Below are 12805 nucleotides of genomic sequence, written 5' to 3'. Positions count from 1 at the left end.
TTGAATATTTCTTGCCAGTCCCTTCTAGTCTTCAAAATTTCTATTGAAAAATCCGCAGATGTTCATATGGGGGTACCTTTGTAAGTTACTAGATGCCTTTCTCTTGCTGCTTTTAAGATTCTCATTTTGTCTTTGACCTTTGGCATTTTAATTGTGATGTGTCTTGGTATGTGTCTGTTTGAATTCTTGTTTGGGACTCTGTGCTTCCTGGACTTGTATGTCTAATTCCTTTGCCAGGTTAGGGAAGTTTTCTGTCACTATTTCTTCAAATAGATTCTCAATCCCTTGCTCTCTCTCTTCTCCTGGTATGCCTATAATGCGGACATTGTTATGCTTCATGTTTTCTTAAACTATCATATTTTTTTTCTTTTTTCTTTTTTTTTTTTTTTTTTTGCTATTCTGATTGAGTGTTTTTTGCTACCTTGTCTTCCAGTTCACAGCTCACTGATTCAGTCTTCTGCTTCATCCAATCTACTGTTGAATCCTTCTAGTGTATTCTTCATTTCAGTCATAGTATTCTTCATTTCTGACTGGTTCTTTTTTATAGTTTCTTTTTCCTTTTTTATGCTTACTGTCTGTCTGTTGAGGTTCTCATTGAGCTTATCCATTCTCCCCTTAAGTACACTGAGCGCCCTTATAACCATTATTTTGAACTCTGTCTCTGGTAGGTTGCTTGCCTCCATTTCATTTACTTTCTGGAGTTTTCTTCTGTTTCATTTGTGGCATGTTTGTTTTCTCATTTTTTATCCTCTCTGTGTACATTTATATGCATTAAGAAGATGTGTTTTGTCTCTCAGCCTTGGCCAGATGACCTTATAGGGAAGGTGTCCTATGTGGCCCAGTGGCACACTCTCCCTAAGCACCTGTGCTAGGGGCTCTGGACATGATCTTTGTGTGGGGTGTGTGTTCTGTTGTAGCTAAAGTTTTATTGGTATTAGTACAAAAGTGGATGGGATTAATGTTCAGGCTGACTAACTGTGGGAATTGTCTATGCCCACAGGGTATGAGTTGCTATATGGGGGCTGACCCCACTGAGGGGGATTTGCCCTAGCAGGCTTGTATAGTTGTTGAAACCACTCTTTGGGTGTACTGCTTATGGGGCTCGTCAGGTGTTGCTCTGTTGTAGTCTAGCACCAGTTTCCAGGTGCATTGGTTTTGTGGCCCTTTGGTTGGGGCTCCCCAGTAGGCCAAGGTCAGCCACTGCCTTTGATTGCCTAGGGCTACCTGGTGGGATCTATAGAGTGATCCACCAGTGGTTGCTGCCTGTGCTGGATCTATAAATAAATGGAAGAGACAATGCTATACACCACAGTCCAGTTACCCCCAGTATCAGGCCTGGAGCAATTTAGCAGAAGGACCAGTGCTCCTCAAGGCCTGAGGCTGCCTGTCAGTTGCCTGTAAGACTCCGCAACCAGTAGAGCCTCTGGGTGATATGCATGTTGGGTGGTGTGGCGACCCAGGGAGTCACCTGGATATATTAAGCAAATTTCCCCTTACACTGCAATGTCAGTTTACATGCCAGCACTGTCTCTGTGGCTTCTCGTAAAAGTCTCAAATCGCAGCAAGACCAGCCACTGCTCTCCTCTAGCCTGCAAACACCTGAGAACTGTTCAAGAATTACTGAAACTCGTGGGCAGGGGTTTGTGGCCCACTACAGTTGTCTCTCCTGGGATGCACAGGCTTTGTGTGGGCCGCACACTGACTGCTGTTGTTTGCTGTTGAATTTGTGTCCTAAGGAAAGCACAGGATGGGACTGGGTTGCCTGGGGACAGGCTTGCCACAGGTAATTTGTAGGTTGGGTGGAATGGTGTCTCAGAGACACAGGGCCATCAGGCCTATACAGTACCAGATTTGCTACCAGTTCTGGGTCCGCGGGCTCCCACATAAGTCACAGATCACTACGAGACTCACTGCCATCTGGTTGGGCCCACAGACTCCCACAGTCCACTCAAGCAATATTGTATCTCATGCTGGCAGTAGCAATCCGCCTACCAGTTTTCCCAGAAATTTGCACACTGCGCTGGCCGAGGTCTATTGCCAAATGAAATGTTCAACCCCAGAAAGAGGCAGGGTGGCTGCATGGCTATGGGCCACAGGGGGCAATTTGTGGATTGGGTAGAGTGGAAACTCAGGGAAACATGGGCCATCGGGCCAATACAGCCTGTTTGGCTGCAAGTTCTATATCCGCGAGTTCCCACAGTAGTCACGGATCATGAGACCAGCTTCTGTCTGGGGTGGGCCCACAGACCCCTGCAATCCACCCAAGCTTGGGTTGGCAGCAGTAATCCACCCGAAACTGTTTTCCCCAAAATGCACTCACAGCCCTGGCTGAAGTCTGATGCCTGTGCTGAATGTTAGGCCCCAGAAAAGGGCGGGGGGGGGGGCAGCCGCCCCATGACAAGCCGCCCTGGGCAATCTGTGAGTTGGATAGGGCGGGCTGATCTCCCTGGGCCAGTGCAGCTTCAGACTTGGCCGTGTGGGGATCCAGCCCTCGCTCCAGTACCATGTAATGTAGTCTTTCTCCACGTGACTCTTGCCTCAGCCTCCATCCCTCCACCAGTGCCCAGGGTATGTGTCTGTAGGTGAGAGTCTGTGCATGGGCCATTTAAAGAGGCATCTTGGATTCCATCTCACCTGGACTGCCAGAATCCCCGATTTTTAGTCAGATTTTTTGAAAACTTATCACCTCTGGCCTGGGGAGTCCCCATATGCCGCTAGGACCCCCTCTCTCCTTCAGGGAGCCTCTGCAGCCATGCTCTCCCTCCTGGTGCTCCACTGCCTCCCACAGGTGCCAGCTCCGCCTGATTCATGACTTGCCCCTCCTACAGGCTTCAATGTGGCTCCTTTATATCATCAGACGAATGTGTTATGATCAGCTGAACTTCTGGTGATTCTCCACGTTGATTATAATTTGGTTGTAATTTTAATGCAGTCCTAAAAAGAGGCGAACCCCGGTTTTACCTAGGCCATCTTGACTGGCACCTCGGCTTTTTGTTTTTTTGTTGTTAGAGAACATCCTTCTAAGCTAAGGGATATATATTCAAATTACTTGAGATGGTTACTCTATGTGCTATTGCTAGCAAGTGAATTACTACACAGTTAATTTATTTAATTTTACTTTCAATTTCTAGGGATCACTTTTTAAAAATATATTTATGTAAAATATCTACATAGTCCAAAAGTCGAATCTACAAAACAAAGTATATTCAAAGAACTCTAGCTTATCTCCTAACTCTGTAGCCTCCCATTCTCCATAGGTGAAACTTATTGCAATTTTATGGTTTATCCTTCCATGGTTTCTTAATGAAGCAAATAAGTGTATTTATTTGTAGTCCCTCTTGTCTTAGATAAGTGGTAGCATATTATACACATTTGTATTCTCCTTGATTTTTCCCTTATCACGTTCTGGAACTCATTCTGTAGTATATACTTTCCTTATTCTGCTGATAGGTCCATAGTATATTCATCTAGTCCACCATTGTTTAGATTGTATCCAGTCTTTTGCTATTAAATATAACGCCAACAGACAACGTTGTCAAAATTTTGAATTTTGACAACTAATCGGACAGTTGAGAAATGGGTAGTTTAATTTGCATTTTTCTTATTAGGAGTAAAGGTGATTTAGAGCTGTATGCATTTCTTTTTTCTATAAAATACTGGTTCATCACTGAGCGATATAGGTTTAACCTGTTTCTAAAGTTGTTAGTTTTCTATATTTTTAGACACTCTTTATATACTACAGGTATTCACCCTTCGTGACATAAGCCAAAAAAATTTATTTTGCAGTTTTTTATTGTCCTTTTACTTTGCTTACGCGAAGTTTACTTCACTTTGCCATAAAAATGCGTGTGTCTGTTTTAATGTAACCAAATTTATCAGTCCTTTCCCTTGTTGCTTCTAGATTTGGAATTATAGGAAATCTTTCCTTCCTCTCAGGTTGTAGAGTAAGTTTTCTTCTCATGCATGTATGGTTTCATTTTTACATTTAAATCTTTGTTCTATTTAGAATTTATCCTCGTGTAGTGATATAAAGAATGTTATACCAGTATTTTTTTTTTCCTTTTGGCTATCTGGTGATATCAATACCACTTAAAAAGTGGATTTAAGATGCAAGAAAGACATTTTTTAATGACCAAAGGTTCATTAAGTCAGGAAGGTACAATAAATCATTATAGCAGAACGATAATAATTCTAAATTTGTATGTAACTAAAAGCATAGCCTCAAAATAGATAAAACAAAAATTGGCAGAACTAAAAAGAAAAACTGAAAAATTTACAATCACCTTGGGAGACTCTGAAAGATTTCTTTGTCATTAATGAAATGAAAAACAAATTAAAAAATAAAAACAAAGATATAGATTTGAGCTACACAATAAGAAACTTAACCTAAAGGATATGTACAGAACACCATCACCAAGAATGGCAGAATTCACATTCTTTTCAAGTACACTTTGAATATTTACAAAACGACTGTATGGTGGGCCATGAAATAAGTCCCAACACATTTCACAGAATGATCTTTGACCATAGTGCAATTAAGATAGAAAAAAATAACAAAAATAATAGACAATCACTGAATATTTAGAAATTAGGAAACTTCCAAATAACATTTGGATAAAAGAAGAAATCACAATGGAAATTAGAAAATATTTTTGAACTGAATGATAGGAAGAGTACTACATATTAAAATTTGTGGAATAAAGCTAAAAATCACGCTTAGAGAGAAATTTATACCTTAAATATGTATGTTAAAAAAAAAAAGGCTGAAAATCAATGAGGTAAGCTTCCAAGAAATTAGGAATTCTCTAATTTAAGAAGTTAGGAAAAGAGCAGCAAATTAAAACCAAAGAAAAAAACAAATAAACACAAGAAGATATTATGAACAACTTTTGCCAGTACATTTGAAAATATAGACAAAATGGACAAATTTTGAAAAATACAATTTCTCAAAACTGACACAAGATATACTCAGAAGTCCCATAAATAGCAAAGGAATTTAGTCCATAATTTAAATTTCCTAAAAAATAACCCTGGACCACATGGCATAACTGGAAAATTCTACCTAACACTTAAGGAAGAAATAATGCCAACCTTCAACAAATTCTTCTAGAGAACAGAAAAAGAAACACTTTCCAATTCATTTTATTAGGGCAGAAAATCCTTGATATCAACACTTGACAAGACCATTACAAAAAAGCAAAAGGAAATTATATGGCAGTCTCACTTATGACCACAAATGGAAAAACACTAAACATTTTAGCAAATCAAATCATGAAATATATAACCCAACAACCAAGTTGCGTTTATTCTAGGAATATAGTTAGTTTAATGTTCAAAAACCAATCAATGTTTTCCACCACATTAACAAAATAAAAGAAGAAAATAAACTATCTCCTCAATCTATATAAAAAGAGCATTTGATAAAATTCAACATCCATTCATGATAAAAGCTTTTAGAAAATAGGCGTACAAGGGAATGTAACCTGATAAAGGATATCTATGCCAAAGTATGATACTTAGTAGTGATCAGTTGAAACTTTCCCTCTGAGATCAGGAATGAGATAAGGTTAGCTATTTGTTTTAGCTATTATCCTAGCCAGTAAAATAAGGCAAGAAAAGGAAATGAAAGCCCCAAGGATTGGAAAGGAAAAATTAAATTTTCTTTATTCATGGGTGATAATGACTACATACATAAAAATCAAAAAGAATCTAAAGTTATTTGAATAAGTGAGTTTAACATGATTGCTAGATACTAGGTTAATATACTAAAATCAACTGCACTTTTATCAGCAAATAACAGAAAAACAAAGTTACCACTTTTGATAACATAAAAAAATCAACTCCCTAGAAATAAATCTAACAGAGATATGTAAAATATCTACACGCAAAATTATAAAACATTATGAGAGAAATTAAAGTTGACCTAAATATTAAAATAAAGAAGACCTAAGTAATTATCCTATGGCAGTATAGGCTAAACTTATACTGGCAAAAGGATAAACTAATGAACAAAATAGAGTCTAGAAACAGATCCATGTATACAGAGACCCTTGACTTATGACAATAGTGGCACTGCAGAGTACCAAAGACAGGCAGTCTTTTTACTAAATAGTGCTAGAATAACTGAATATCTATATGGAAAAAAAAGCACAACAACCTCTACGTTATAACTTTCATAAAAATCAACAGATGGATTACAGATCTAATGTGAAAGCAAAACAAAACTTTTAGAAAAAGTAACAATATTTTCAAGATCTTGGGGAAGGAAAGTTAAACAGGACACAAAAATCATTATGAAAAGATCAATTTTACCATTGTTTAGTCAATGATTTCAGTTCCTCAAAAGACATCAGAGTGGGAAAAGCTATTTGCAACACATGTAAACAAATATTTGCGTTAAGAACATATGAAGAATTCATACAGATCATTGTTATATTTCAATTCCAAAATTAAGAAAAAAGGATCATACAAAAATGTAAATGTATTTTGCCAAATTCTATCCTTATACTTGTTTCCAAAGCAATCTATAATTTTTATTGGATTTTTATTTATAATTTTTGTGTCTTTATAGGAATCCAGTTGGTGGAAGAATTCAGTTGGCTACTGCCATTTTAATTGCTCTCTTCCCGTTTATCTCGTGGGTCTACATATATACAAACAAGGAGATGCGGTCCTCCTGGCCAACTCACTGCAAGACGGTCATTTAAATCAAGTGAATAATCCTGATCTTAAAATGAGAATTTAAATTTTTTTATAAACATAGTTTTTTTTTTTAATCCTAATAATTTTTTAAGGCTGCCTACAATACAACGTAGGATTGGATGCAACTCATAAGTGATGGGGTCTGACATTCTATTGTGTCATAATGTAGAGAAAAGGCAGTGGAAAAAAAGTTAAGAAGTATGAATTCTAACTCAGCTTTCTCGCTATCTATGTGACTTGAACAAATATAAAAAACGTCCTAGTGGACATTTCCTTATCTATAAAATAGGATTAATACTAAATCTCCTACTTACTTATACAGTTGCAAGGATTAAACTAGATAATATGAGCACACTCTGAAAATACAAATTGCTTACAGAGTTGCACATGATTAAAATAGAGGGAAACAGGGTTTGGTTAATTACATAGAAATAAAGGTTTAAGAGAGGGCCGTACCCCTGAACTAATCTCATTATATTTAACTGGTATAATGCCATGAACTAAATGAGGACTTCAGATGAACCAAATGAACAAGCATGTTTTGGAAAGAAAGATAGAATAAAGGAATTTGGAACCAAAAAGGAAATAGGGAATATTAATTACATTGTAAAAAAAAAAAAAAAAAAAAAGAAAGACCAAAGTCTATACATTTTTTTAATGAAGACCCGGGGAGACCACTTTCGAGCTGTACTCTCCAATACAGTAGCCACTAGCCATATGTTGCACGGAGCACTTGAAATGGGGCTAGAGCGAAGAAGTTTTCATTTTTTTAAATTTAAAAACATATCAACTTAGTTATTAGAAAACTTAAGAGTGTCTGGAACTCTTAGAATGCTTATTTTAAGTGTGTTCGGAACAACTTGGGTACTTGAATCTACTTCAACTGCAAATTTTATATCTAAATACAGATCACATATTTCAAATGAAATCAGTGTTCAAATGAATGGATTATAAGTACAAAAATACACACTAGATTTTAAAGACATAGTATAAAAAAGAATTAATTTTTATACTGATTACACATTGAAATATTTTAGATATACTGAGGTAAATAAAATACATTATTAAAGTTCATTTTGTTTCTATTTACTTTTTTAAATATGACTGCTAAAATATTTTACTTAGGCGGCTTGCATTTTATTTGTTGGTTAGTGCTGTTTTAGAGCATCTGGATGGCAACTTTTTACACAGGCTAGTATCAAACTCTGTAGTCAAGACACTGTCCCATGAGATTTAGGAACTATTTCACTAAAAAGTATTAGCACCAATCTTATGTCAGGATAGTGAAAAATGAACCCGGTAGTTGGTCTCTCCATTTTTATAGCCTTTAATACAATATTAAGTATCCTAAAAATGTTCGTTAAAGGAGGTATGCATGTGTTTTGTTTTACACAATGGCCACTGGACAGTCAAATTCTTTATTAAGATTTAGATACGGTAAAAGGAAAAAAATCTGATATTAAAGCAATTAAAGTGAAATTTACTTTAAAGGTCAGTAACATAAAGGATTTCAGTGTTCCAGTGTACATTTAAGTTGCATGTTATTTATGGCTTTTATACCTCTTTTAGTATAACTATTAAAGCCATACATGAAGAAATGGATTTATTGGCAAATTATATATAGGACCTACCCATCCTCCAAGTAATGCTTGATTCTGTGCTTCAAAGACAGTAATGTTCCAATTTTTAAAAAAGTTATGTTCAAGATACACTTTCATCATATCTGCATCTCCCATACCACACTGTCAATTCTGTGAATATATAGTTCCTTTTAAATCTCTATAAGTATACAAAAGGAACCAACTTTTGGTGGAGTGCTGCCTTTAGAAAACAGTATTGCTGAAATTGCTTTTAAACTATTTTTCAATTGAATTTAAGTACTAAGTTTAATATTTCTATTATCAGAACCTGTGTTTGGACCTTTTTTCTTCCCATTGTCACTATTCTACATCAGCCTCTCATTATCTACTGCCTGACCGAAACACATATCTAGCCATCTATCACCCAGCTCAGAAACCTGAAGGTTACTCACTGTATAACAAGTTAAATTCTAACTCTGGGAATGCCTTTCAAGGCTCTTCTCCACATAGCCCTAGCCTATCCCTTTCCTGCTTTATTTCTTGCCATATCCCCAGTACCTTTTGGTGAATCCTCATAGCATTACTTGCCTCTCCTAAACGCAGCATATCCTTCAATGCTAGTGCTTATACTAGTCTGTCTACTTGAAATGTACTTCCACACCAATTTAAACCACTTTTTTCCTTCTTCAAGTCATTCTTAACCCATTTCCTGTTTAAATAAAAAAAGTGCAGCTTGCTGCCAGCGTTAATTTAACATAAACACACTCTTTGAGGCTGAAGCAAATCTGACTGTTTTTTAATGTAAAAATAAAATATAAAAACTGCTTTTGGATTTATTTTTAAACAGAACTTGTCTCTAATCTTAATGTAACAGAAATGTATACATAAATAGGATTCATCAAATGAATCTTTAGCTAACAATTGTTCGAGAACGATGTTAACATCACACATAGGAACACATTTTCTAGAATTTGACATTTTCAACATTTAAGAATTACTATATTTTGTAAATGGAAATACCACTAAAAACAGAATGCTATAAATAGAATGATGTTATTTGTTTCTAAAGACTACTGATACACTAGAGCAATGCGAAAATAATAATAAAAGCGAGATATTTTGTGGCAAACTTCGGGGGTAAGGTTAAGACTATAATCCATGAGTTATCTCAGGGTAAATGGCAGCCGCAAACGCCACCAGCGAGTATTCTCGGGGAAAACAGAAAACACAAAACTTGACTCCTGCTCCACATTCCTACGGTCCTTTCTTCACACATTTGTATCTAGGGATGTCACATTCATCATTAAGTTGGTGAATGCGGGGAGCACATTACAGTCACCTCTGTGGCAGGATGTATAATGGCCCTCAAAGATATCCAGGCCCTAATCCCCAGAACCTATGAGTGTTATATAACAAAATGAATTTTGCAGATGTGATCGAGTTAAGGATTTTGAGATGACATTATCCTGGATTATCTGGGTGGGCCTTCAGAGTAATCACAATTATAAGAGGGAGGCAGAGAGACTTGACTATATAGAAGAGGAGGTGATATGACAACAAAGCAGAAAGGGATTTGAAAATGCTACCTTGCTGACTTTGAAGATGAAAGAAGGGGGCCTTAAGCCAAGAAATGCAAGAAATGTAGCTCTAGAAGCTGGAAAAGGCAAGGAAATAGTCTCCCCTAGATCTCCTTGAGGGAGCATGGCCCTGATATCTTGATCTTAACCTAGCGAAAATAATTTCAGAATTCTGACCTCCAGAACTATAAGAGAACAAATATGTTATTAAAGCCACTAAGTTTGTGGTAATTTGTTACAGCAGCCACAGAAAATATACTTGTACACCCCTATAGTGAGTAGGTACTCTGTGGGCACACTCATGTTGACTAGTATTGGTTTTTTATCTCGTACTGTTTTTTTAAGCCCCGAATCAACCTTTCTCTGCACTTAAACAGCCCCATTTGCCATCTAGTAAGTGTTTCTGCAAATAAGCCAGCATATATGACAACTGAGTTAAACATGTCCCATTCATCTATAAAGGGAATCAAGGGTAAATTCATGCAGCACTAGCTGGTGGCCCAAACAGACCACATTAGCAGGCACACAGCTGCTCTTGCACTTGATCCTGCTTTAGTTGGAATCACAAGAGGACCATATAACTTCTTTGAAGGCCCTTCTTACAGCCTCACATGGGAGGATACATATTCACCTGTGTGAATGGGAACACCATTCATTCACGTGTGAAGTAACTTGATTATTTTTGGTTTGTTTACAAAATAGGAACACAAATCTATAAAAGTACAATATGATGGATATTCTAAGCAAAAAAAGTCCAAAGCTCATTCACACAGAGTAATAAGGAAAAGTTTTACCTAAGCTTATTTTTTTTACTATGAATTTTGAGCAATTTTACATAGCTAATACATAAACATATTTTCCTTGTAAAAAGTAAAAAAAAACAAAACCAAACCAAACCAAAAAAAAAAAAAAACAGGTAAGGCTAAAATAAAGTTTTAAGGACTATATTCCCCTTCCCTCAGCCCCATGCCCCTTCAGTCTCCTCTCTGGCTTATTCATGCCACTTTCATTAATTTTCTTTCCAATTTTCAGCATTGGATATATTATCCGAAAATGACATTTCAGAATGTCTTATAAGCCAACACACACTGAAGCCATAAATATATTTTGTTATGCAATTACAATACTACGCAATGAGACTGAGGATTTGGGGGTGAGGTAGGGGAACAAAACAAGGCTAAATCATCCTCTTTATATAAAGATAAAATAAATCAGACTAAAAATGGAAAGCTTTTTCCTTCTTGTAATTCATAATTCTGTCTGGAACTCTGCCTCTCCCTTTCAACATCATTTTGTCAGGATAGACATACACTGTGCCAAAAGCCTGGCTGTCCGGAGCTGTTTCAATAACCCCTTCTAGATTGATGTGGTGCACACCAAAAGGATCCTCAGAGTAGCCACCATCGTGAGTGTGACCAGCAAAGAAACACACCACACACTCATGAGCCCATATGACTGCGAGGGCGTCTCTGTAATTCCAGGCCAGGCACACACTGTCAGAGGCCTCTGGATAAATGGGAAGATGGCCTGTTAAAGAGAGGAAGAGTTATGAACCAATTAGGAAGAGTTATGAACCAATTAGAAATATTTCTTTCACCAAAATAAATGGCTAAAAACTAGTACTCAGAAAAAAAATTGTATATCGCTACTTCATATGGATTGAGACCAGCAAAAATCCACATACATGAAGAACTAGGTAATCTACACCCACGTCTCTGGGGTATAAAGAAGGGTAAGACAGTTCATACACAAGGGGAGAGAGGCCACAGTAGAGGCAGGAACCCTGAGATCTCTATGGCCCTACAGAGTCTCAAGATGTACAAATATCAAGGGACACCGAGGGCATCCTGTGCAGGGCAGTTTGCCAAGGTGGCCGGATATCAGGCAGGTGCTGTGCTGGAATCAGGTCTCACTGATTTCCTTAGGTATGAGTGTTATATACACACAGAGAGATACTCTTAAATAAAACAACAGTTTAGGGACAGGCCAGTAGATTTTATATCGTTTTTTTTATAAACACTCAAGGTTTTATTAAGAACTGATTTATGACACTTTAAACACCTTCAGGAGATCAAAGAAGCCATAGCCATTTTACAGATGAGAACACTGAGTTATTAAAGTGGGGATTATTCATATTAGGTCCCGTAGGAGATATGTGAAAGTAGAGCTGGAAGAATTTCGAATTCCTGATGCCAAGATATATATCAGGCCACACTTTCACTCTGAAGTATAAGTACAATAGCTCATTGGTCTTTTCTTCTTCCAGTCAAATTACTTTCCTTTTTTCTTTCTGTTACTGTTTATTTTTATTCTGCTTAGTATCTATTTGTATTACAAGTAAAAAAAGAGAGGGGCGAACAGAGTGCACCCTTGCATGCACGTGCACACGCACACACATGCATACCCACACACAGACAGTCACTCTTCAAGCTGTGATAGGGCTAAGAGTCCAAAGTAGCTATGTGACTTTCCAGATCTCTTATATGCCATACTGGACTCATCTATCAAATCACTGCAGCACTGGATACAAGTAGTTAGTTGCTCCCTTCTTGAAATATGTGACTTCCAGGATACCACCAGTCCTCCTAGTTTTTCTCCAAACTCAATGGATAATAATTTTCATTCTCCTTTGCTGATTCCTCATTTCCACAGTGTCTTATTAGAAGCGTCTGAATGCTTGGGTCTTGGGTTTCACTTCTCTGTCTACAACTAATGGCTTGATGAGAATTAGACAAAATGACATCTGAGTAGCAAAAGGAAAGTGCCAAAGCAAACAAAAACAAAAGAAAACTTCCATTAGCCATTTTAAACTTTGCTAAAGAAAATCTAAGTCACTCAGTTGTTAAAGGTTTGTTCAATCAGTTTCTAAGCTAACAGAAAAGTGAAAAATTTAAAGAGACTGCTTAAATTTAGAGGAGTACAGAATGTAAAGAAGTGCACTGACAT

The 12805-nt window shown here is 36.9% G+C and overlaps 2 protein-coding genes across 4 annotated transcripts in view; one reads left to right on the top strand and one right to left on the bottom strand.

Annotated features, from left to right (window-relative positions):
• The window catches only part of TMEM220 (transmembrane protein 220), an 18857-nt gene extending 12010 nt beyond the window's left edge, over window positions 1-6847 (top strand). Inside the window, exon 6 of the mRNA XM_011359129.2 lies at window positions 6572-6847. Within this exon, the coding sequence (XP_011357431.2) occupies window positions 6572-6707 (136 nt within the window). The 3' untranslated portion in view covers window positions 6708-6847. The remainder of the gene's footprint in view (window positions 1-6571) is intronic.
• Window positions 6848-10014: 3167 nt separating this feature from the next.
• ADPRM (ADP-ribose/CDP-alcohol diphosphatase, manganese dependent) overlaps window positions 10015-12805 on the bottom strand; it is a 14039-nt gene continuing 11248 nt past the window's right edge. The window contains exon 4 of one of the 3 annotated variants that reach the window (XM_011358964.2): window positions 10015-11386. In XM_011358964.2, coding sequence (XP_011357266.1) covers window positions 11076-11386 — 311 coding nt within the window. In that variant the 3' untranslated portion in view covers window positions 10015-11075. Of the gene's footprint in view, window positions 11387-11849; window positions 12603-12805 lie in introns of those variants that run through there. The other 2 variants (XM_011358965.2, XM_011358966.2) reach the window with 2 other exon arrangements.

Source organism: Pteropus vampyrus, unplaced genomic scaffold (genome assembly GCF_000151845.1).
Source record: "Pteropus vampyrus isolate Shadow unplaced genomic scaffold, Pvam_2.0 Scaffold44, whole genome shotgun sequence".
In the NCBI taxonomy this organism is placed as follows: Eukaryota; Metazoa; Chordata; class Mammalia; order Chiroptera; family Pteropodidae; genus Pteropus; species Pteropus vampyrus.
This window is presented reverse-complemented; position numbering and strand designations above follow the sequence as displayed.